A 21,990-nucleotide genomic window follows, 5' to 3' on the forward strand; every position below is an offset into this window, starting at 1 on the left:
CATTTACACATGTTTAAAACAAACAAACAAACAAACAAACAAACATTGGCGGACGAGGTGTCGTTGATGCAGTGATCAACACCGTATGACTTTCTATCATCTCAATCTTCTTGGCAGCCTTTGCACCATTCAAATCAGCTTTCTCTCCAAATAAATCAGCTTTCTCTCCAGGCTCCAGGTAAAACATTGTGTTCTAGAACCCGCCAGCATAGTTACATCAAGACAACTTTAGAAAAAAAAAAAAAAGACAATTATTCTTGTGTATGAAAACGAAATGAAATACTTCTGGAAACGATACCATGAGCGTAACCCCCTAAAAATTCGGATATAAAAAAAAAAAAAAAAGCTACTGTGCAGCTCTAACTCAATACTTGTGTTCGATCAAAAGACGCGAAGTGTTTTGTGCCAAGGAAGCAGTTCGCAAAGCTTGAAGTGGAAAAAAATCTTGGTTATATTGGCTGAAGCTTCGAAAACATCGTACGAACTCTGTGTACCGATTAAAATCGTGACTTTTGAAACGCTGCCAACGGCCGTCAACATGGGGTCCCTTGTCAATCGTCCGTGCGAAGGTTGGGGTATAGTTTTTCCACCGACGGGATGTGTGGGGCCAATATGTTCAGTATGTAGTGGACTTTCTTCAAATCGTTTGTGACCTACAAAACAAAAACATGAATTGAACGTCGACACACCAATCCTTGTTCAAGTTGGAGAGAATCGATGCGTTTAAGTTATCTTTGAAGATACAGTACACTCCTTAAAAACATTTTTTTTTGTGTTGTGGTCGGGGGTAGAACATGCATGATACAAAATAAAATGAACTCGGCTTTTTTTCTTTTAGCGCATTGGGACATGTGCATAGATAGTGAGACACATTGTGAGTTCCAAGCTATTCTGGTATTTCGACACATAAAGACGAAAAGCACTTATTAGAAATGCCTTTTGGAATCACCCCTAGAGACACTGAGCTATCAAATAATATTTTTGAGCGACTGGCTTGCAGGCGTATACATTTATGTCAGAAAATACCCCCCCCTCCCCACCTAAAAAAAAAAAATCTTGCAATTTTTTTTTGTAGTGAGACTCCGTTTTGATTAAGTACCATTTGCAAAACGCACTTCCTTTCAGCATGTCATGAAGTGGAAGCACGTCGCGATTCTCGTACGAGTCGCGTGACCCAAATATTGAGCTAAAATATTTTTTATGTAAAATGCATTTTTTTGACACACGTGATTATTTTGGCACGTTAAAATTTTTCGGGGATTCCCTTTAAAGTAGCGTCCATACACGGTATTACTATATCCATATACTCATCTGACTTGAGAGTTGTGTTGGCACGTACAGAAACGTCGATAGTGGGTAAATCTTGGAAAGGAACTACACAAATATAGTACTATAGTCACACCGATTTATAAAGAAACTGTATAAAATGCCCGATTTCGTTCGAAATATCTAATAATTCGTTATAGAAAAACCCAATTATAATTTTTTGTTTGTTTTTACTATATGTTCGTTATACGTAGAGGGCACTCTTAGATATGTTCAAAGCGGCGGCAACGTCCGTTTTTTTTTTCTTCAGCATGTTCGAGATGACGAGCATCCCATGAAAGAATTTCACTTTATGTGGAACCAGTGACTCCGGTTCCCTATGGAGTGGGTTTAGACAAACGAGAGATTGAACTAACCTTTTGCAGTTGCTTTGATAGGTATTCTACTTGTTCTTCCAAACGGGCAATTCTTTCCTGAAATAAAGATCATTATTTTACGTGGTCATTGGAGAGTCCTCTTGCTAATTGTTACCAACAAATAAACGCGTGACAGCAAAGAGAAAACACTACTTCACAATTCTGGGTAAAACAGCGCAACGGGACACGGACAAAGTGAACACGAGAGTGTACACAGCGTTGCCTGTTTTACCCCAGAATCTTGATGAATCAACTAGCCCAAACAAACCATTCATCAGACTACTTCGCAATGGGGATATTTTAATAATGGTTTACTGCTAACTGTGGACTATACTCATTTTCTATGTCGATTATATGAACTCTCGGGAAGCAAAATTAGTTGAATAATGATCTGAGTTTCAAAGTACTACTCTTCCAATGCCACATTTAATGGGCATTTAAACTCCGATCAAAGCTATTATTAGAAATGTTTTGACGGGCTATCGAATGCTTTTGCCGGTCGATGAGACATTTTTGATGGTCAATCAGACATTTTTGATAGCCAATCAGACATTTCTGATAGTCAATCAGACATTTTTGATGGTTCATTTGACTTTCTTGGTGTTCCATAAGAAAATCTTGATGCTCCATCAAAATTTCTCGATGGCCCGTGAGACTCCCTTGATGATTGCCAATCAGACTTCCGTGATGCCAAGACTACGAAAGAGGGACAGCACTGTCGGGCATCTGACTTACATCATATCTGTCTTTCGTGGCACTCTTGGGTCCTCCATCTACAGGGCTGCTGTCGACCTGCATATCACGTGGATCGTTGTGGGGCACGAATCGCTGATCTGAGCCCACGTATTCCATCTCGATCGTCGGGCTGCTGCGCGAATCCTCCTCAAATTGTGGTTGCACCTACAAGAAAAAAACGCAGGACAACATCTCCACTTCAGATAAGTTTCTGCAATTAAATTAAAATGCTTCCAGGTATAATCAAGAACGGCTAAAGAAGAAGTTTCTAGTTAGGTGTGCTTTATGCATCCTGTCAGCGTTGTTATTCTTTGAAGTGCCGACTGCGTGATGGTACAGGTTATAAGAACCAAGATGGAGGCCTGCAGCACCAGTATGGAAAAACGCCATTATGTTAACTCGAAATGTGCTTCGTCACGCCTGTTAGTTGTCTTTACCTGTTAAAGTATCAAGGAACATTAGCAAGAGACTGATCGTGGGGCCATTTATCGAGTTGAACAGTATTTGCTGTGGTCTTGATGGTGTCGCCAACTACACAGAGCAGTTTTGGGAAAAAAACGATTTTCCCGGCGCTGGTTAACGTAATCACTTTTGAAGTCAGTAGCTCCAATTTACTTTCGCGTAGAAAGTTTCTTTATGAGTCGTAAAAGGAAAGTCAAATTTATGTCGTCTGGATCAATCAGGAAGTAAATTGCAGCACTCATTGCAAGTAACAACCCTTCTTTTAAGTTAGTTAACGACTTCGTGTGACGGGAGAAATACGCATTAATACTGGCTATCTGGCTCCATACACAATCAGTATCTGATTTCGTTGGCCAGCACTATTTGTATCTTTTATTTTGTGTGAATACACTCCATTTAATTCTATTCTAGGTGGGTTACCGTAATACAAGTTTTACCAATTTGCATGGAAGTCTGCGTCTTGGTGACACTTCTTTGACTAAAAAGTTTGTGGCCGCCTTTCCGGAAAGCATAAAGATTTAAGAACCTTTTTTTATATTACCTTTAAACGTGCTTCGGTGAACTCAAAAGTTGTACAAAGAAAAAAATACCACCAGCGTTTCTGCACAATCGGTTTTAGTTGAAGAAAAAAAGAAGACCCCGTCCATAATTATACCGCTGTAGGTGACCATTCTGTGAATGGTAAATAATAATAAAAAAAAAAGAAAAAAAGAAACGAAACAACTTAAAATTAGATAGTTGTTGACTTTTTTGGGAAGCTAATTCCTAAACCGGTAATTGCTCTGAAGCTTTTAGGGCCACCATGTTATGAGCTATCTTCATTTTTATAAGGTTGGTTAAGCAGCGCCAGTGACCAAATTGAACATAGGGACACTGGTTGTAGTTGAAGGCAGGCTGCTTGGGACTAAAGACCTGCGACCCAGCTTTCAGCATATGTTTGAAACTTGACTCGTGACTGCCATTGCACTTCTCACTGACTTAGTGTTTTGTAATTTAAGATGGTGCCAGCCTATTTCCCGAGAAGATACCGAATGTTCTGCGGACGGATCGGCGAAAAAAAAAAAAAGAAAAGAGTCAAACGTTGAGAAACGTTTGGTAATTAGGGATACTTTATTCGAGTTAACTTTTAGGTCCAGGTAGGTATACTTACTAGAGTTGAGCTCGACAACGATTGCTGTTGTGGCATTCCGGTACATGTTTTCTGCTTTATGTGGGAGGCGACTTCACTCTTGAGAAACCACTTCTCGCAATATGGACAGATGACTTTCTGCAATTGAGTTCTGTTAGTTTAGTTTTATGACAAGTATACAGTCTTCCAAAGTAGAAAAGACCCATATGCCGAGGGCGAGATTATGCGTCGATGTTGTGGGCACGCTTTGGCCAGAGTCCCTTTACTTACTTTATTTTAGGATAAATTAATAAAACAAAGCTTCATTTGTCTCCTCACGCCAAACAGTGTGGACACGGCCAAGGAGAATTCAGAGCAATCGTATATTACGGCCGCGACAAATTTGTCCTTTTTCTTGTTGGAGACTTAGTACATAAAACTTTGCGCCTTGGCGAACATCGATTATGAAGGCACAATAAAAACTAACGTACATGCGTGTTTGTAATATTTTTTACTTGTGAAACACTTTTAATTTATTACAATTAAAAATAACATTTCTTAATTTTGAGAGGCGATGCAAGGAGAATAGAAACTCAGATGTTGCTGAAAAAGTTTCTGCACCGCTCGTGTCCAATACAGACTCACAGTGCGTGCCAAAATAATGGCTGACTCAGATAAGTGGCATAGCAACTACTAGATGGCACGCAGTGTTAAAAGAGTCTATCGGAGACGTACTGTGACGTAAGGAGACTTTCATAATTCTATTATCTACTTTCGTAGTTCTTCACTCCTTTTACCACCTAGGCGAAAAAAAAAAATCATATTTACTGGAATGTGGACGCATGTGCAGAGTGTAGGAGAGAGCTTCTGCGCATGCTTAGGACGCGTTTCACAGCCCAGTAGACAAAGATGGCGGCGCGCAGAAGATTTCCGGAAAGGTGCGCATTGTCTGCTCTGAATGGAGGCGCGATCGCTCTAGCCGAGAAGGAGCCACCAAAGTTGGGACGTTTAAAGCAGTCTGCGACGTCGCCCCTTTTTGGTAAAATAAAAAACAAAACAAAACAACTTTGCTAATCGTTGTGTCCACTTGTTTCTTGAATTAGGGGGTTCCCCGAGCTTTTGTTAATCGCTTTAATTCACCGCGCGCTATGACGGGGAGGGGGGGGGGGGGGGCATTATTGGGATCAGGATTTTCTATAGCGACAAGAACCGGACCAGAAGTGTATTTCAATTGTTACCGTTTCAACAATGGGTGGGGTCGCATCCTCTTCTTGAGTCTTCTGTGCTGACTTTTCAGGCACTCCCACGCCATGCTAGAAACGAAATGTCAGAACAAAAAGAAGTTAAGGCAGATGCTGATACAGAAGCATTGGAGCAGAGGAATGAAGTAACTGATATGACGTATTACCCTCAATGCAGGGCGCATTAGGGATACATATGTAAATCTGGACAACACAACAGCAGGACGCAGGTCATGTGGTGTCATTGCGTCATGTGACCCGCAGTGCGAAGTCATGATGTCACAGGACTTCGCGGTGTCAACAGCGTTATTAGGTGTGGCAACGTTGGGTGGCAAGCTGTGGCGCAACGTGACGTCACATGGCAAGATGTCACGCGTTCACGTAACTCCACGGCTTCGCACCTCGAGTCAACACAACGGCGTCCCGCATGGATCGCGCTACCTACCAACGTTACTAGATTAGCTCAGTTGAGGAACTCCCGTGGAGGGAGCACCTCTCCCCACTCACTTCAGTCTGCCTTCTGTCGTTTGAAACGCCCTCTAGATTTGCGTTTCAAAACGAAACCCTAGAGTACGGTGAAACGCCATCTAGACGCTGTGCTTCGAAACATACATATTTCATAGATTACGTACTGCAGTTGCCATAGCAGCCGTCCCCCCAAAACGGTCGTGGCGTAGCATGTCGAACAACGGGAGGCGGGCGAACCGGGGGGAGGGCGGGGATGATTGCACCTGGGTCGACAGGCCGCCGCCATGTCACTGCTCGTGCTGACGAGTAAAGCTCGACAAAGCTACACTCACGCGCATGCTTCACGTGCTTGCACACATTTGGCACCAGTCGCAGCGCCATGCTTGCAATTGTCTATATGGGGTATTAAGTGGACGCCATATCTGATGGTATATTCGGCTTGTCGCTTTTCAGCCTCTTGGAGCGCTCTGAAAAACCGGTGTGCATTCGGCTGGTCGATGCCAGACGCTCACGGTACATGTTCTTTCGGAGCGCTCTCCAAGCTCCGAATCTCGTCGTCCTCCGAATCGGAGCGGTTTGAGGCGCTCTGGCATGGAAGTGGGAGCGCGCGAGAGATCTGGCTGCCGACCGGTCACGTGACTCCAGCCATTCCGCCATTTTGCTTTTCTGTCGGAAGCGGACGGCGAGAACGCAACTACTCCGCAGAAAAAGGTCTGCGAAAAACATCCGTCAGTCTCGACGCCGTCACCGTTGTGTTGTGCTCCCCGATTTCAGGTGAAATGTCGTTGAAACGAAGACGTTTAATGTTAGTGGTGGCACCGTCAGTGCTGCTGGCGAAGCTAGCAGACAGCGACAACACCAGGAGCTCAGACGACGACAACGAGGGCCGTGTTTACAAAGCAAAGTTTGCCGAGTTGTTTGGCGAACCTTGTACAATGCCCAAGGTCAAGGCCTATGTTTCTATAGTGCGAACCTACTCGGACAAAGCGGTAAAAACAAAAGTACGATAGTTTTCAAGCTGTAATGTTGTCTTTTTTTTTTTATAGTTTCGCAGGAACTTCCGCTTGGCACGGCTGGCTTGCGATGTCCTTATCAGCGTTCGCGTTGACGGCTGCCATTTTTCAAGGATTGACGGAATCCGAGAAGCAAAATGTCCGCTAGAGGGCGGCTCGCGACGTCCTCTAGTAGCGCAGGCCACCCTCTATCCGCTCGGCTTGCCGCTCCGAAAAGTTGAGGAGCGTTCGGCTGGGCGCGCCGATTATCTCGCTCCGATGCGGAGGCGCTCCGGGATCTGGTAGCTCCGACTCGGATGATTGGAGCGCTCGAAAGTGACCAGCCGAATATACCATGAGGGTGTGGTTTAGAGCGCATGCTTAGAACAAGCTCACGTTAATAGGCTGCTAATACCGGCAATCCTGACAATGTAACATGCACGTCGCAAAAAAAAAAACAAAAAAAAAAAAAAAAAAACGACGAAAGCTTGTCATCGGCAGGCGCTCAACAGTCGAGCTCATGGCCTCCAGTGAATACTTTCTATAGACGACTGCATGGCGCCTCACTGGTGCCTTATGCGTGCAAGCATGTGCAGCGTGCGCGGGAACGTAGCTTTGGCAAACTTGTAATTGCACGCACTTGCCACCATGAGCAGAGATATGGCGGCGGCCAGGAGCCCGGCTTGCAATCGTCTATAGGGGGTATTAATTTGACACCTTATTTGAGGTCACTGTTTAGAGCACATGCTCGGAACGAGCTCACATTAATAATCTGCTAATACCGGCAATCTTGATGATGTGGAATGCACGTTTCAAAAGTACTGTTGAAGCTCGCCGTCAGCACGTGCTCAGCAGCCACGTACACTTATGTGGACACCAGTGCATACTTCCTAGACCTTTGCAAAAATCGGCTTCTGTGCGCTGCCATCTTCTGTCTCCTGGGCTGTGGAACGCCTTCTGACCATGTGCCCTATTGCTCTGCTGTGTGGTATATCAGACCTTGCGCACAGCTCAGTGACTGTATTTCTCGCACGGGTGATAAGCGATGGAAAGGTCTATAGGTAGTTCCGTAGCTGAGCTAATCTATTCATTTAACTTTGCCACGTACCACGGGTCACGTGACCAATAGTGGCGTTCCACTAACTTAAGCAGGAGTTAGCCCGTCACATTTAGCTGACGACGGTACAGTACGGCATTTGCGATGGCTACGGCGGCGCAACTCACATCTGAAGTTCCTTTCTATTGAAATAAATTATGCTTCAAAAACCGCACCCACGACAATGAACACGCTCCGAAATGACACTGTCGGCACCTCCAACATTTATTTAACCGAAAAATAAATTGTTAGCGGTAATTATGATAATGTCTTTTTTCTCGCAGACAAGTGGTTTTCACGGATATAAATGCTCCTCGCGCCCATAATTCCACTTTAAGGTTTTGACGATATTAGGCTTAGGTGAATGTGCGGCTTTTCCGAAAACCTCCCCTTTCTCTTTTACCTTTTGATCCAGGTAACGCCACGTTTTCAAACTTTTGCGTTTTAACATCATTGTTTGCGTTACACTCTCAAAGTTTCCATCATTCAGCGATGAGTAGCACGGGCCGAAAAACACGGTTTTCTTTGTCCCTAACACTCGACATAGGGCGTTTTCCCATGACGTCGATCGCTATATTGTTGTTAAAGTGACTGAGTGAGAAATGGTTTATTAATCAGAAGAAAAAATAAAGAGGCGGGAAGAAACTTATAAGCGTTTGTGCACTACCAATATGGCAATCTTCATGGGAATCTCCGGAATACTCGCTTTTAGCATGCGCCAACCAGCTCATATGACAACAAAGTGGTGGACGAAATAACGTCAGAGTAAACACCCTATAACCTTTCACGAAGTGTCCAGCCATAGAGAACGCATCCTTTACCTTGGTTGCCACCCCGTCTGCGACGTTCTTGTTCGGAGGCAATGTGACCGGATGGGGCCGTGGGCTAGACACTGCCTTGCCTTGCTCTCTTGCAGCAATCGCACATTGGCAACGATTCATGTGTGCCTGTAAAGGGAGGCACCGCGGTGTTCACATGTGCACCATAGTTTGCCTTGTTTTAACTAACTGGACCGGTAGCGAAAAAACTCCCCGTATGGTCGCCATTTTCGCTCGTGAAATGAGAAATTTCTCTTTTCCCTCTCCATTCTTCGTGAGCCGATCTAAATTCGCTCGTGACGGGTAGCTTTGTAGAGGCGTTTCTTGTATACCGAAGTTTTGCTATCCGCACAACGGCGAAACAAGCGCACATCTTCGTACCACCACCACATGCGGCGTCGGTGCTGAAGGCACTGCAAAATAATTTTCCTGTTTTGAAATATGCAAGAAGAATATAATTGTAAAAGAACAGTGGAGATGGGCATAATTAGTAGGTTGATTGCACTGCCGAAGACGCTTATATTGGCGAGTAGTGCCTTGAGTACGATGGTACTCCATGGTGATCTAGCGGTGATCTAGGTGCGACTGGATTAGAACGCCTCTCGAAGCTTCCAAGATTTGAAGGGGCCAAAATAGCGATTGCCATAGCAACGGAGACCGATTAGCCAATCGCGTTGCGAGGTGTTCGTCGTCTGTATGTTAGTATTTGTGTTTGGTTAGAAGGCAGGGAAGACAATGGTGCTACCTTCCCAATATCCAGTGACGCTTCCAACATTTTAGTTCTCTACTGAGAGTAAAGGCCCGTTCACACTCTTGCAACCGAGTACGACCGAGAGAGACCAAACCGGTTTTTAAGCCTCTTGCGATCTCTTAGGACCAGCTCCGCTCAGCGCATCCGGTCTCAAGAAGTCTTTCTCGGTCGTACTCGGTTGTAAGAGTGTGAACGCGCCTTAAGGCTACAAGAGCCTACAGTGCGCGCAGGTGTTACACCTTTATTACGTTTAATTGTGGCAAACGAAGGGAAAACGTCGAATTCGGAACGCGCTAGAAACCAGTCCGTTCGTTCTTAGGGTTAATGACGAAATATGAGACTGTATTCACATATTGTGCTGTTCTGGCTGTCGCGTAACAGTTAATTCAATGTATAACAACCAAGTTACTACAAAAGGAGATTTGATACTCGACTACCCCGGTGATAGGTACCTTAGTGACTGCAGCTGTTCAGCGCTCTCATGACGCGCGCTCTAAAAACACACCCCGCTTTCGTGTCGCGGCGCTTTCGTGCACGGTGCGCTCTCGTGGCGCCCTCCCGTTCGAAACGGGCAGGGGTGGACATTGAACTCAGGATCCTTGGGTTCTGCAGTACAATCGGTCGCTTCAAGTACTCCGAGCTGGTGTGCGATAACACACTCTGCCACAATTCCCCCTTGCTTTAACGCGTCTATGCTTTAAAAATCACATAGAGAAATACAAACTATTCTTTTACAGCTAAAAAAAAAAAAAATAAAAAAAAATCAGCGTTTTTTTGTTGTTGTATTGAACGATGTTCCTTACCTTTAGTGCGGAGAACGGGATCTTGATCGGATTATCTTTGGGAGACTGAGGGCAGTACAGAGACAGGGTTCGAACTTTATGGGACACCGCAACTTTAGGAGCGAGCTAGAAAAAAAAAATATAAAGCACCTTAAACCAACTTCGCCCTCAACGTCTTCAACAAAACATGGCTTTTGGTAACATTGAATGCCCTCAACACAAGTTGGTTCAGTCCTTTGCGTCTGAATGTGATCGGCTACCTTGCACTTATTTGTTACCATACCCAGACCGGTTTTTAAGTCTCTTGCGCGTCCTAGGACCAGCGCATCCAGTCCCAAGACGTCGCAAGAGGCTTAAACACCGGTCTGGTCTCTCTCGGTCTTACTCGGTTGCATATATGTGAACAGCGCAAGATAACACACCCGATCTAAAATGCGCTTAAATATATCTTAAAGGGGGCACTGGAGTGCTTTTCGTAGAAGCTTGTTTTTTATGGCATATTGTTTGTTTTGCTTTAGTCAATAAAAATGACCAGTTTTAGATGGCAAAGCGTCCTATAGTAATCTCACAGCAAAAGGAATACACGGTCACTATTTTCTCTTGGGAGAAGGTGGGGAAAGGTCATTTTCGGCATTTTATTACCTTCATTAAATTTAACCAATGGAAAGAGTTACTTACGTGAAGATTCCGAACGTTACTATTGTTGCTCTTTCTAGGCGCGTTATGCATTGTGTTTGGACAAAAATGTTGAATCTTTGGGTGTGAAAGACGCAATACAGCGATCATTGTTTGATCAAGCCATCCGACAACGGCGCCCTCTGGTGTCTGCTCCAAGGTGCAGAAATAGGGGCGCGTCTCGAATCTCTGATTCGTTTTTTTAATAGGAAAATCGCCCGCTTATGCGTGTGATCTCGGGTCTTTTCGGGCTGCTTAGAGCCCGTAGATTGAGTTATCACCATGAATAGACAATCCTAGGATACACTTGAGTAGCCTTTTAATTCTCCATATAAAGGGGGAAAGTACTAATGCTCCGCGAGGGACCGAACTTTTTTTAATGCGAAAGCATTAACTGTCCCATGGAGCGCAGCCGGCGGCGTCTGTAACCGCGAAAAACGCGACCTAAATTCCCATTTTCCCATCGGCTGAGCGGAACAGCACCTAGATAGCCATTGGCTGCGACGCGTCATAGTTCCAAGGAACGCCACCCCACAGAGAAGCCCTCTTCATGGCGCTGCGGCCCGCGCGCCTGCAAAAGAGAGAGAGTGGCGCGCGCGGCCGCCCCTCTCCGTTTTTTCGGATCACGTGTCAGGCGTGGCCGGAGGAGGGGGGGGGGGGGGAAGGAGGAGCGGGAAGTTCCTGCTCCCTCTCCCTGCGCATTACTGTTTCATGTGCCTACATGTTTCCGCCGCTCCGCTGTTTAAGGTGGCGATAACGTTTGTGATACCTGTTGCCGACGAACCAGTGTTGCCTACCTCGTTACCATGGCGCCTCCGCTGTTTTCGTCGACCATTTTGTCACACTCGCCGGTCGTGCGCTCGGACTACGCCGCTATTCCTCGTTAGGGCTAGGGAGCGCTCACCGCTCTCGTTCCGACGGCAAGGTTTCGGCGTTCAATGCCGGTCTGTTGCGTTCCATTTTGTCGCGGGAACTCGCGTTTCGATAAAAGCCACGCACACTTCCTGCTCGCAACTTCAATATATGAAACACCCGAATAAAGAGAGTGACAGCCACGACGACCGCCATCCCGCTGAGCCTCCCACTCCTCTTATGAACGGAAACGGAAGTGGCCTCACAGTGTTGCCGGTGTGTCGAGACTACAGAAACTCAACGTTGTTTACGTTTAGCGAAATAAGAAGTGGGAAAAAATGGCGGCAGGAGAGGATCTGGGAAAGGGTAACAAGAAGTTGGCGCCACCCTAAAGCGGAGCGGAAACATGTAGGCACCCTAGTTTAATGCGTTCTACGACCTGGCGGGGCGCGCTGCTTGCAGGAATGCGGTGTGGGCACTGAGTAGGAATGCGTAAGCAGTCTCATAGGGATTGTCCTGTCAAAACTGGAAGTACTTATTAAGTTTTTGCGCTCGTTACGTAGAGGGAGCCTTCATATAGACAAACACAATTTTTTTTATATGATCTCTCCTTATTAATTAAACCATTCATGAGCGTATGTGCGAAACTGTATTCCGAATTTCGCCAGTGTTAATGGCTGCTGCGTGATGTTTTGTGACCCAAAGTTTTGTGACGTCACGCAGCCGTCGAGCTAACAAACGTTGCAGAGAGATCGGACGTTACGAACTGGTGGGACGTGACGTAACATCTGTTTGTAACGTCAGATCTCGAAACGTCAGATCTGGGCAACGAAGTGTTGCCCAAATCAATTTTGTTAACTTCATATTTTCCATGGCCATAAAAACGAAACATTTATTTCTAGCACAAAGAAAGAAAAAAAAAAAGGAACTTCCGCATGCCATTGCCATAAGCGGTCAGCTTAATTAAGTCCCCCCCCCCCTCCCCCCCCCTCCCCCCCCCTTTCCGCTTTGCAGAAATATAATAATTGACTTTGGTTATGGCTCTCACCTGCAGCTCGAAAGAATATAAGGTACCGTCTTCGGGGCACTCGAACACACCGTCCGTAGTGGACATTTGCGTGCACGATTCGCAGAAGTAGTGGTCGTCTGGGTCTCGACGCAGGAAAGGAAAGACGTTTCGGCACAGGTTGCAGTAGGTTCCGTCGGGAAGTTGGCCGCAAAAGGTGATCGTCTCGTCCTCTGAGATTCCGTCGAAGCCCCTGACCAACGCGCGATGTCCGTTCGGTGCTTCCATTGCTACAAAGAACTGAAATAAAAAGAATAAAAAAAAAAAGACTTCATAGCTTGTTTCTTTCTTTTTTTTTTTCATCGCCTTTGGCCAAGACATACCTTAGGTCAAGAGACCTATCGAGTCAAGATATCCCTCGAGTCAAGAGAACCATGGCCAGGCAAAAGTTCGTTACAATGAATTCGGTTTGTTAGACACAAGGTCACTAACATATAGGGGTGATGAGTCAGAGGATTGATCTTAGGCTTGTCCCCTTTCGAAAGTCGCGTGCGATTATTAGAATGTCGGAGTAAAGTCCCCAGATAAGAGTTTCATACAAGTAGCGACATTCTTTGAAGCGCCGACTGCGTGACGGTGGAGGTTTTAGGAAGCGAATGGCAGCGCACAGCAGAGGCTTGAACTGAATGCCGCCAGTTTGTTCCAGCGGAATATGCTTTGTCATTTTGCATTGGTCCCTTGATACTTGTAACAAGTATCAAGGGACTTTAGGTGGGAACCCCTGCACAATGGCGGAACAACTGCATCGAGTAAAGTGCTAGTCATTTCATAAGATAGAGAACGTCGGAACACGGCCAACGCTAGGAGCCGACGAGCTAATCAAACAGTGTCGAAAGTGCAACGTCACTGCGCTCATTTCCTTTTTTTTTTGTGGACGTGTTATTTCCAGTGTGCCATGACCTAGAGGGGGTAGAAGCGGAGCTAGTTGGTGGTACATATTACAACGGTTAAACCAGCTGAAGTACGAAAATAGGGAGAAAGGAGCGATCCGCTGGACCACCAACTATTTAATAATGATCCTTCGTTTTCCTCTCTTTGTCTACTGGCGTTGTGGCTACCTTCTCGGAACTTATTCTATCATTTAATGTTGTTGCTCCTCTATTAATGTCTTCATTTTCTTCCTACTTGATCTTTCTGTGCCATCTCGGATACTGGTTTTCCGAAGGAATCGTTTTTCGCTTTCTTGTAGGGCAATAGATGGTGAACTAACGCAGTTTTCTTCTTTATCTTCTATGGCCAAGGCCTCAAGTATTTCGCGGGCGAGCTGGTCTTTGTGGTGAGCTAAAATGGTTCCCATTTCGAGCTCGGCCTCGCACGTGCATGCTCGACAATGAGCAGCTAAATGCCCCGGCCCTGTTAGGGTTCTTATGTTTGCTGCATGCTCACGTGCTCGATCGTTCACGCACCTTCCCGTTTGTTCAATATACACACGCCCACATGACAGTGGTATGTTGTAAACTACTCGCTTTTCGCATTGGACGTACTTATTCTTACGTTTGGTGTTGCAAGTGCCGGCGTTGTTGGCCTTTGCTAGATTAACCTTCCGGCACATGGCATAACCCTTGTTGGGTGCCGAGCACACTACTTTGACGCCCTGCCTTGTGGCGATCTTTTTCAACCTATGGGTGACACCATGAATATACGGAACCACTGCGAAAGGTGATCTAGGAACCTTCTTTGGTGTGTTAGAGTCATTCTTTCGGCTGGATTTCTTGATGTTTTGGAAGAGGTTTTCACAGATGGAGGCTAAGAAGGGTCTCGGATATCCGGCCTCATGGAATCTGGAGATTTGGGTCTCGAAGCTTCGTCCCATCTGATGTGAACATGTTTTTCTGAGGCTAGCTGTGAGAGCTGTGGTGGCTACCCCTTGCTTTACATTTTTCGATTGTTCGGAGTAAAAGGAAAGGAACCCTTTCCCCGATCGCGTTTCGTATCTCCAACAAACGTGTTAATTTTGGAAGTCTAAGGCCAAATCCAGAAACCTGATAGACTTATCAGCGGGAAGCTCGTATGTAAAGGTGAAGCCCATGCAATTTGTTTGAAAATCCCTAAGAGTGGTGTTAAGGCATCCGTCTGATGTTTCATAAACTTCGGTGGTACATAAAATAAGAAAGTCATCAACATACCGAAAAATAACTGCAACCCGTGCATCTTTCAAAGCTTGTTGTATAGCAACCCCACACGCGCTTAAAAAGACGTCGCACAAATATGGTGCCACTTTTGACCCGATACACACTCCACTCTTCTGGACAAAGTGCTGATCTTGGTAAGTCATTACCGTTGCGGAGAGGAAAAACCTCCAAGAAGGTATCTATGCTAACACCTGCTCCATTTTGGAACTTCGCAAGGCCTTGATTTTCAATGGTATTTCTAAGAACGTGCAATAGCCTTGCTTGAAGGATGGAGTAGTACATGTCCTGTACGTCCAAGGAAAACCCCGAGACTATACTATTTCCTTTTTCTTCAAGATAAGTTTTTACTTGCTCTGAGTTGGGAATCCGGAATGGATCCTCAATGTGTATTTTTGAGAAATGTTGTGCCAAAAACCTTGAAACACATGCTTGCCACGTTGTCTTCTCGGAGTCTATGGCCCGAAAAGGAATGCCCTCTTTGTGAGTTTTGGCGGACAAAAACACCGAAAGCTGGCCATTTGCCGCTCCTTTGATCTTGGTGCAAAGGCTGGCTTCCGATATTCCGAGTGCCAAAATAGCAAAAGTTTGGATTTGGATCTTGAATTAAAGTGGATTTTGGATTGTAAAACAGGGTTGCCAAACGCAAGTCTCAAAATATCACGCGTGATCGCCGAGAAACCGCCAACCGCCTCTCGGTGTGTCTGAATGGGGTCGCTCGCGAACCGCATCCGCGACTGCTTCGCGAACGCGGATCCGCTTCCAGTGTGAATGCGCCGTTGCAACCTAAGAACGAAGGGCGAGGGTAAGACGGGCCGGGGAGGAGGAAGCAGACAGAACGCTAAAGAGAGGAGGTTTCCCCCTCTCTTCTCCAGCGTTCCCTCTGCTTCCTCCTTCCCGGCCCGTCTTACCCTCGCCCTTCGTTCTTAGGTTGATTGTGCAGGGATTTCACAGATCCAAACAGAGGGCGATATTTTGAAAAGGGTCCATAATGCTACAACAATGCAAGTTTCCTTGCAAAAAAACAACAAAAACAAGTATTTTTTTGCAGTGGATTATTATTATTGTTTTTTATATGAAGCGCAGTTTTTGTAAAGCTTTCAAATTCTCCGTTTTTTTTTTTTCACGGCATTGAGGGTTGCACCTCCAAAATCACGTGACTAAAATTGCGAATGCTTCCTTTAGAGTGCTGGTAACAATTACGCGAGTGACACGCGGTTTTTCTAACTCACTTTGTATTCTAAGTCTGCTTTCTTCACTCGTGCTTAGTCGTGTCGAATACGCCTCAGTTCTTCCGAACTGCATTGGAGTGAGAAATTCAGGTGTAATTGAGAGTATTCAACGTAGATTCGTTCGTGTATTGTTTGATCGTTCTTTTCAACCAAATTATTTTTATAATTATGAGAGGGTTTGCGAACTCGTGAAGTTAGACTCGTTGCACAACAGGAGAACAATTCGTGGACTGACATATTTGTATAAGATTGTAAATGGTATAATTGATTCCCCAGAGCTACTCAGTCACATTTACTTGCACGTTTCTCGTAGGTCTAGAACAGTTTATACTTCGTTTTACCCTACCGATTTTTACCATGCTGCATCCATGACACGCCTGCAACTGACGTATAACAATTTAGAACATATTTGTGGCAATGTTAGTCTTCATATTTTTTTATGAAGAGTGTAAATTTCGAAAGTGGGTTGAGACTATTGTTTCTTCCTAACATTTCGCTTTTATCCTGTTTAAAATTTTACTACTAACTGACTCATTGATAAGTGCACCACTAAGGAGGCGTTAAGCTGTTGGTGGGTCAATCAAAACAAAACAAATACTTCCGATGCCACTGTTCATGTTTCTGAAGGACAGCGGCTAGCGATATGAGCTAGAACGCGAACATATTAGATCTGGTTCTTACTACAACCCCTGAACTTGTGCCCCCCTTAACATACCTACCTGGTTTAAGTGATCATCGTGTTATTCAGTGCGATGTGCAGGCCTCTGTTTCATCAGTTGATTCATCGAAAGTTATTCGCGACTACAAAAGTGCCGATTTTGTTTCTATTAACAATGAATTGAAAGCGTTTATTGCTGATTACATTCCTAGTTTCCATACAAGAACAGTTGAGGAAAACTGGTCTCTGTCCAAGCAGAAAGTAACTTCTTTAGTTAACCGGTATATTCCAAAAAGACGTATCAGCTCGAACTCGCGGGCCCCTTGGTTTAATCCGCGCCTTAGGCGTTTGTTAAACAAAAAGAAACGGCCATTTCGGCGCGCAAAAATAGCGAACACTCCTGAGCGTTGGTGCGTCTATGACACTGCTGATACCGAGTACAAACAAGCTGTCGCACAGGTTAAGGAACAATTTTATCATATTACACTGTTTTCCTTTCTCAGAGATAATCCTCAAAAATTCTGGAATGTGGTCGGCGGCAATAGGTCCGATAAGATTGAACTTTGTGACTAAAGTAATGATCCCATCGCTCAAAATGATTGTTGCACTGTTTTGAATGACGTGTTTGCATCGTTTTCTCGCGTTACGCCAACCAGTTACCCTACTTTTTCTAACGCCCTTTTTTGCCGATGTTTCCTATCTCTATTGACTCATTTGGTGTTGAGTGCTTAATTCGGAACTTAAGGGTTTCCTCTTCTGCAGGAATTGATGGTATCAACTCGAAGTTTTTGAAAAGTACAGCGACCTACTCATCTTTAATTCTTTGCGAACTTTTTTCCCACTCCTTACATTCCTGCACCTTACCAAGTGATTGGAAGGTAGGGAAGGTGGTTCCTTTGCATAAATCAGGTAATACATGCTCTCCCTTGAACTACAGACCCATTTCATTAACTAGCGTGCCCTGTAAGCTCCTTGAACATATAATTTACTCTCACCTTATCGCATTTCTTGAATCCAACTCGCTTTTCGCTGACTGTCAGCATGAGTTCCGCAAATCATTTTCCTGTGAAACGCAGCTATTATCATTTACTAATGACCTGTTTCGTTCTATTGATTCTGGCGATATTGTTGACTGTATATTTTTAGACTTCTCTAGGGCTTTCGACACTGTCTCATACGAATTACTTCTTTTTAAGCTTAGTAAGTTAAACATTGACCCTAACGTTTTGGGCTGGATTAGATGCTTTTTATCTGACCGATCACAATATGTCACTGCTAACGAACATAATACTTCTACTATTTATGTATCTTCCGGGGTGCCTAAGGGATCTGTCCTCGGTCCTCTATTGTTCCTAATTTACATCAATGATCTTCCTGCCCAGATTGCATCCTATATCAAACTGTTTGCCGATGGCTGTGTGTTATACCGTGTGATTACTAGCCCATGTGGTACTACAATGCTCCAGTCTGATTTTGATATCATTTATTCTTGGTGCTCAAGCTGGGTAATGAAGCTTAACGTTAACAAATTCCAAACAAAGCATGCGTGTTTCCCGTCTTTCGGGGTATCGCCGACCCTACCGTGTACGTCCTTAACAATACTCCGTTATCATATGTCGATTCGTACAAGTACCTAGGCATACACATCACTCATAATCTTTCCTGGAACATGCATGTGAACTACGTATGTAATAATGCTAACCGCATGCTAGGGTTTTTACGCCGACACTTTGTTTCTGCTGCTGTTCCCGTGAAGCTACAATTATATTAATCCCTAGTTAGGCCTAAACTTGAGTATGCTTGTACAATTTGGGATCCTGGGCATGCTTCATTTATCAAACATTCTCGAGTCCATCCAAAACCGTGCTGCTCGTTTTATTCTTTCTAATTATTTTCGTAATGCAAGTGTTTCCGCAATGAAATTAACCCTGGATCTACCTGTCCTTGCCCTTCGTCGCAAGTATCTTCGCCTATGCCTATTCCACAAAATTTATCATCATAGCCCGCTTCTTTGAGACCAGTTATATCTTCGTGCATTCTACATATCGTCTCGCACTGACCATCAGTTTAAGGTGCGGACTCCATCATGTCGAACAAACATATAATTTGACTCCTCCATTCCAAGAACTTCTAACGATTGGAACCACCTCCCTGCCTCCATTGCTGCCATCACTGAAGCTACAGACTTCAAGAAAGTAGCCAACGATTTTATACTGTATAGTACCACTCCTCTTTGTAATGCCTCCGGGCCTTGAGAGTATGCAAATAAATAAATAAAATAAATAAATGGTGACCAGGTAGTACGAACCACGCTGTCGCACGTCTACCGTGCGTGCGCCGGGGTATGGAAGGTACTGTACATCGTGCGCCGCGGGTGAGTAGACACATTTGAACACCTCCAGTGCCGGTATGAGTCTGACCGACCACTCGCTGCGTGCTAGACAGCGTCATCCTTATCTGCCAGGTCGCCATGTGCGCATTCCAGCTCATACCGCTAGCCACTTTACATTAAGGCACGACATTAGTTCATACCGACCATTTTATAAAAACTTATTCTGCCAACCGCTTAAAAAAAATTACGTTTGCAGCAAGGTTTCTTGCTTATTAGAAGTAAGGCCCGATAAGAATAAACAGTTTCGTGTCCCGGAAGAGCGCACATGTCCCCCAGCGCAGTCTTGTACACATTTCTCGAAAAAAGTAATCCATTAGAATTACAATTACTTTTGCTTAAAATATGCCAATTAGATTACTCGAGACAAAATGTTAGTTGGCCGTTACTAGGAAAAGGTAGCCGTTATACTTCTCCGATTATTCCAAATTTTCGAAACAGAGTTTTCTGTCGGCTTAGAAATCGGTCTTTTGTACTCACTAATGGACTAGAATCAGCTATTTATAAACCACTTATCTTTTCAATCCACCAATTTTGGCAAACCACCCTCGAAGAGATTTGGTTCGAGGATTTTTTGGTTTGAAACTTGTACGAAGCACCGGCACCGGAACGCCAGCCGAGATGACTGGGTACGCTTCTCACGGCGCGAGACCGGTCTCATGACTCGTGCTTCGATAATGCGCTTCCTCCTGTGTCTGCGACTTTTGCAGTCATGTTTTTTTCACTCCCTTCCGTCCGGTGCGCACATGATAACCGAGACCGCCAGCGCGAGGTGCCGCTTTGCAGGTCGTCATGCCGCGCGCCTGACTCAGCCACCGTGATGAATGGCACGAAGCTCGCTTGCTCCGGATAACATTTCGCTGCACCTTGCGCCAGTCTCTCTCGTGCTCGTCAAGTAGACTAAATAAAAACGAGCAAAAAAAAAACATGTTTGCGAACACGATAGGAAGCGCATGCACAAAGCTTGAGTGTTGAGAGCGACAACGCGCCATCAGAAGACGCAGCCAGCCATTTCGGCTGGAGCTCCCGTGCCCCGCATACTTTTGCAGCCGGCTGTACTACACATCAATGTGCAACCCGTGAGATGGAATAACGAGTCGCCACACCATTCTGTGGCTACACAGTCGAAGATAAGCTGTTGGGGTCGATTCTCTCCAGCGGCAAAGGGCACGAAACCGCATAAATATGGCAGACGCAAAATTGAATAACGCACGTTATCCTTACCTTTCGGAATTGACGGGGGTTAAAAACAACGATGGCCGCTCAGGCACTCCCTTCGGGCCTGAATCGAGGCGGTAGGGGCGAACTAAACACACACACACCAGTGTCGGCCTCCTTGTGATAAGGCGTTGCGGCGGTCTGCCCGTAGCAACAAAAGATAAGAGTTTGAGTTATCTGGTGCGAGCGGGAAGTCGAAGAAGTAACAGAAACGCGATGGTGGTGCTGTGTGAGAGAGGAGGGGAAAGAGAGAGGAGGATTAGGAGAGCGTGTTGGTTCCCTCTCGAATTCAATGCGCTTAGCACGGCAGCGTAAAGCAGAGAACACCAATAGAAGGGAAAGTCCGCAAGAGCCAGCGCTACAAAATGCCAGCACGCAAAGAAGCTGGACACGTACAGTTTTTACCCGTTTTTACCTTATCCGTTTTTACCTTATCGTGTGCAAAAACGGTCCCCTAAAACTCGCTAATGAGCTTTAGTAAACAGTGCCTGGAACGGGCCTCCGACTGAAGTTTTTAGCGTGTCCTATTTCGGCCATGCCTCGAGAGCAATCCGGAAGTGTCAACAAAAGACGTCACAAAAGCCGAAGTGTCACGCTGTCGGACGTCACGATCCCGGCGGTTGGTCGTAGGAATGCTGGCGAGAAAGCACGAGCGAACGTGAGTGTCGCTGTCGTCATGGCGTTCCAACTCCTGACTGCCGAAGCTTCCGTGCACTGTCAAGCTCAAGAGCGACCTGCTGCACAACAGGCGTCTGTCGCACCCAATGCACTGCTTTCGTGACGCCTCCAGGATCGCGGCCGGCGACAACGTAACTATGGGGAAATCTATAGTAACCTTTTGGACCCAACGCGGTAAACATAAAGTGACCATATTGCTCGGGCCCTAAAGCGGGACGCATTTGGGGGGGGGGGGGGGGGGGGGGGGGGGGGGGGTTGTGTTGCGTTGCGATACTCGAAAAGTTTAAATTCGGTAACAAATTACATAATTTTATTATTTTTTATACACCGTGCACATTTCTTTTCCTTGCAGTTTGCATACTGTTTGGCATGCATATCTCATATATTTGGTTGGAACATTTGTCTAGTAAAGTATTAATTTTTGTAGATTTCATGTCCATAGTACTGTTCAGATGTCATTTGCAAAAAAACCTCCAGCTTAATGCTCTTCTCTGCCAAGCATATTTTGTACCTTCATCAGGGAAAGCAACCTCTCACTGGTGCGATACTTCCGTTTAACAACGTCGTTTTTCTATTCTTGGGTTCAAGACAGCCGAAGTTGGACAAAACGCCGTCCAACAAGTATGCTGGCGGGACCATGGCCGGAAAAGCGAAACCTGCCCTCCTAAATCGGGACGTCTGGTCACTATAGGTAAAGAGAACAGTCGGATACGCGTTCCAGGCACCATAGTCAAGCAAACGCAAGCACTGACTACTTGGGTTAGCGTTGCATGTTCCACACTGCGCTTGCGCGGGAGGATTGGTGCATGGCGACGACGCGCACGTGCAGCCTGGTGCTCGCAACACAAACCCCCAGTGCTTGCGTTTGCTCCTATCCTCAGTGCTAAAACTCTCTAGCAACTCGACGCGAGCAGGCGTTCTTTTTTTTCTTTTCTAAAGGGCGCTCGACTGGTGGGTT

At 45.4% G+C, this 21,990-nt stretch overlaps 1 protein-coding gene across 1 annotated transcript; it reads right to left on the bottom strand.

Annotated features, from left to right (window-relative positions):
- Positions 1 to 433: 433 nt before the first annotated feature.
- On the bottom strand, positions 434 to 20,484 carry LOC8027172. The gene is made up of 9 exons (XM_040207204.2): positions 20,361 to 20,484; positions 12,711 to 12,968; positions 10,157 to 10,261; positions 8,606 to 8,731; positions 5,226 to 5,300; positions 4,030 to 4,146; positions 2,418 to 2,582; positions 1,683 to 1,739; positions 434 to 653 (listed from the first exon to the last, which is right to left on the bottom strand). The coding sequence occupies exons 2-9, from the start codon at positions 12,954 to 12,956 to the stop codon at positions 552 to 554; spliced, it is 993 nt and encodes a 330-aa protein (XP_040063138.1). The 5' UTR covers positions 12,957 to 12,968; positions 20,361 to 20,484; the 3' UTR covers positions 434 to 551.
- Between the last annotated feature and the right edge of the window lie 1,506 nt (positions 20,485 to 21,990).

This window comes from Ixodes scapularis, unplaced genomic scaffold (assembly GCF_016920785.2).
Source record: "Ixodes scapularis isolate PalLabHiFi unplaced genomic scaffold, ASM1692078v2 PGA_scaffold4__175_contigs__length_147842914, whole genome shotgun sequence".
Taxonomy (NCBI): domain Eukaryota; kingdom Metazoa; phylum Arthropoda; class Arachnida; order Ixodida; family Ixodidae; genus Ixodes; species Ixodes scapularis.

Excerpts from the sequence above, each read along its gene's own strand:
- LOC8027172 (XM_040207204.2), bottom strand. The coding sequence starts at position 12,956 with ATGGAAGCACCGAACGGACATCGCGCGTTGGTCAGGGGCTTCGACGGA. Across the intron at positions 8,732-10,156 it reads TCCCGTTCTCCGCACTAAAG|GCACACATGAATCGTTGCCA; the intron begins GTAAGGAACATC and ends CTCCCTTTACAG. Across the intron at positions 5,301-8,605 it reads CAGACGGGGTGGCAACCAAG|CATGGCGTGGGAGTGCCTGA; the intron begins GTAAAGGATGCG and ends TTTCGTTTCTAG.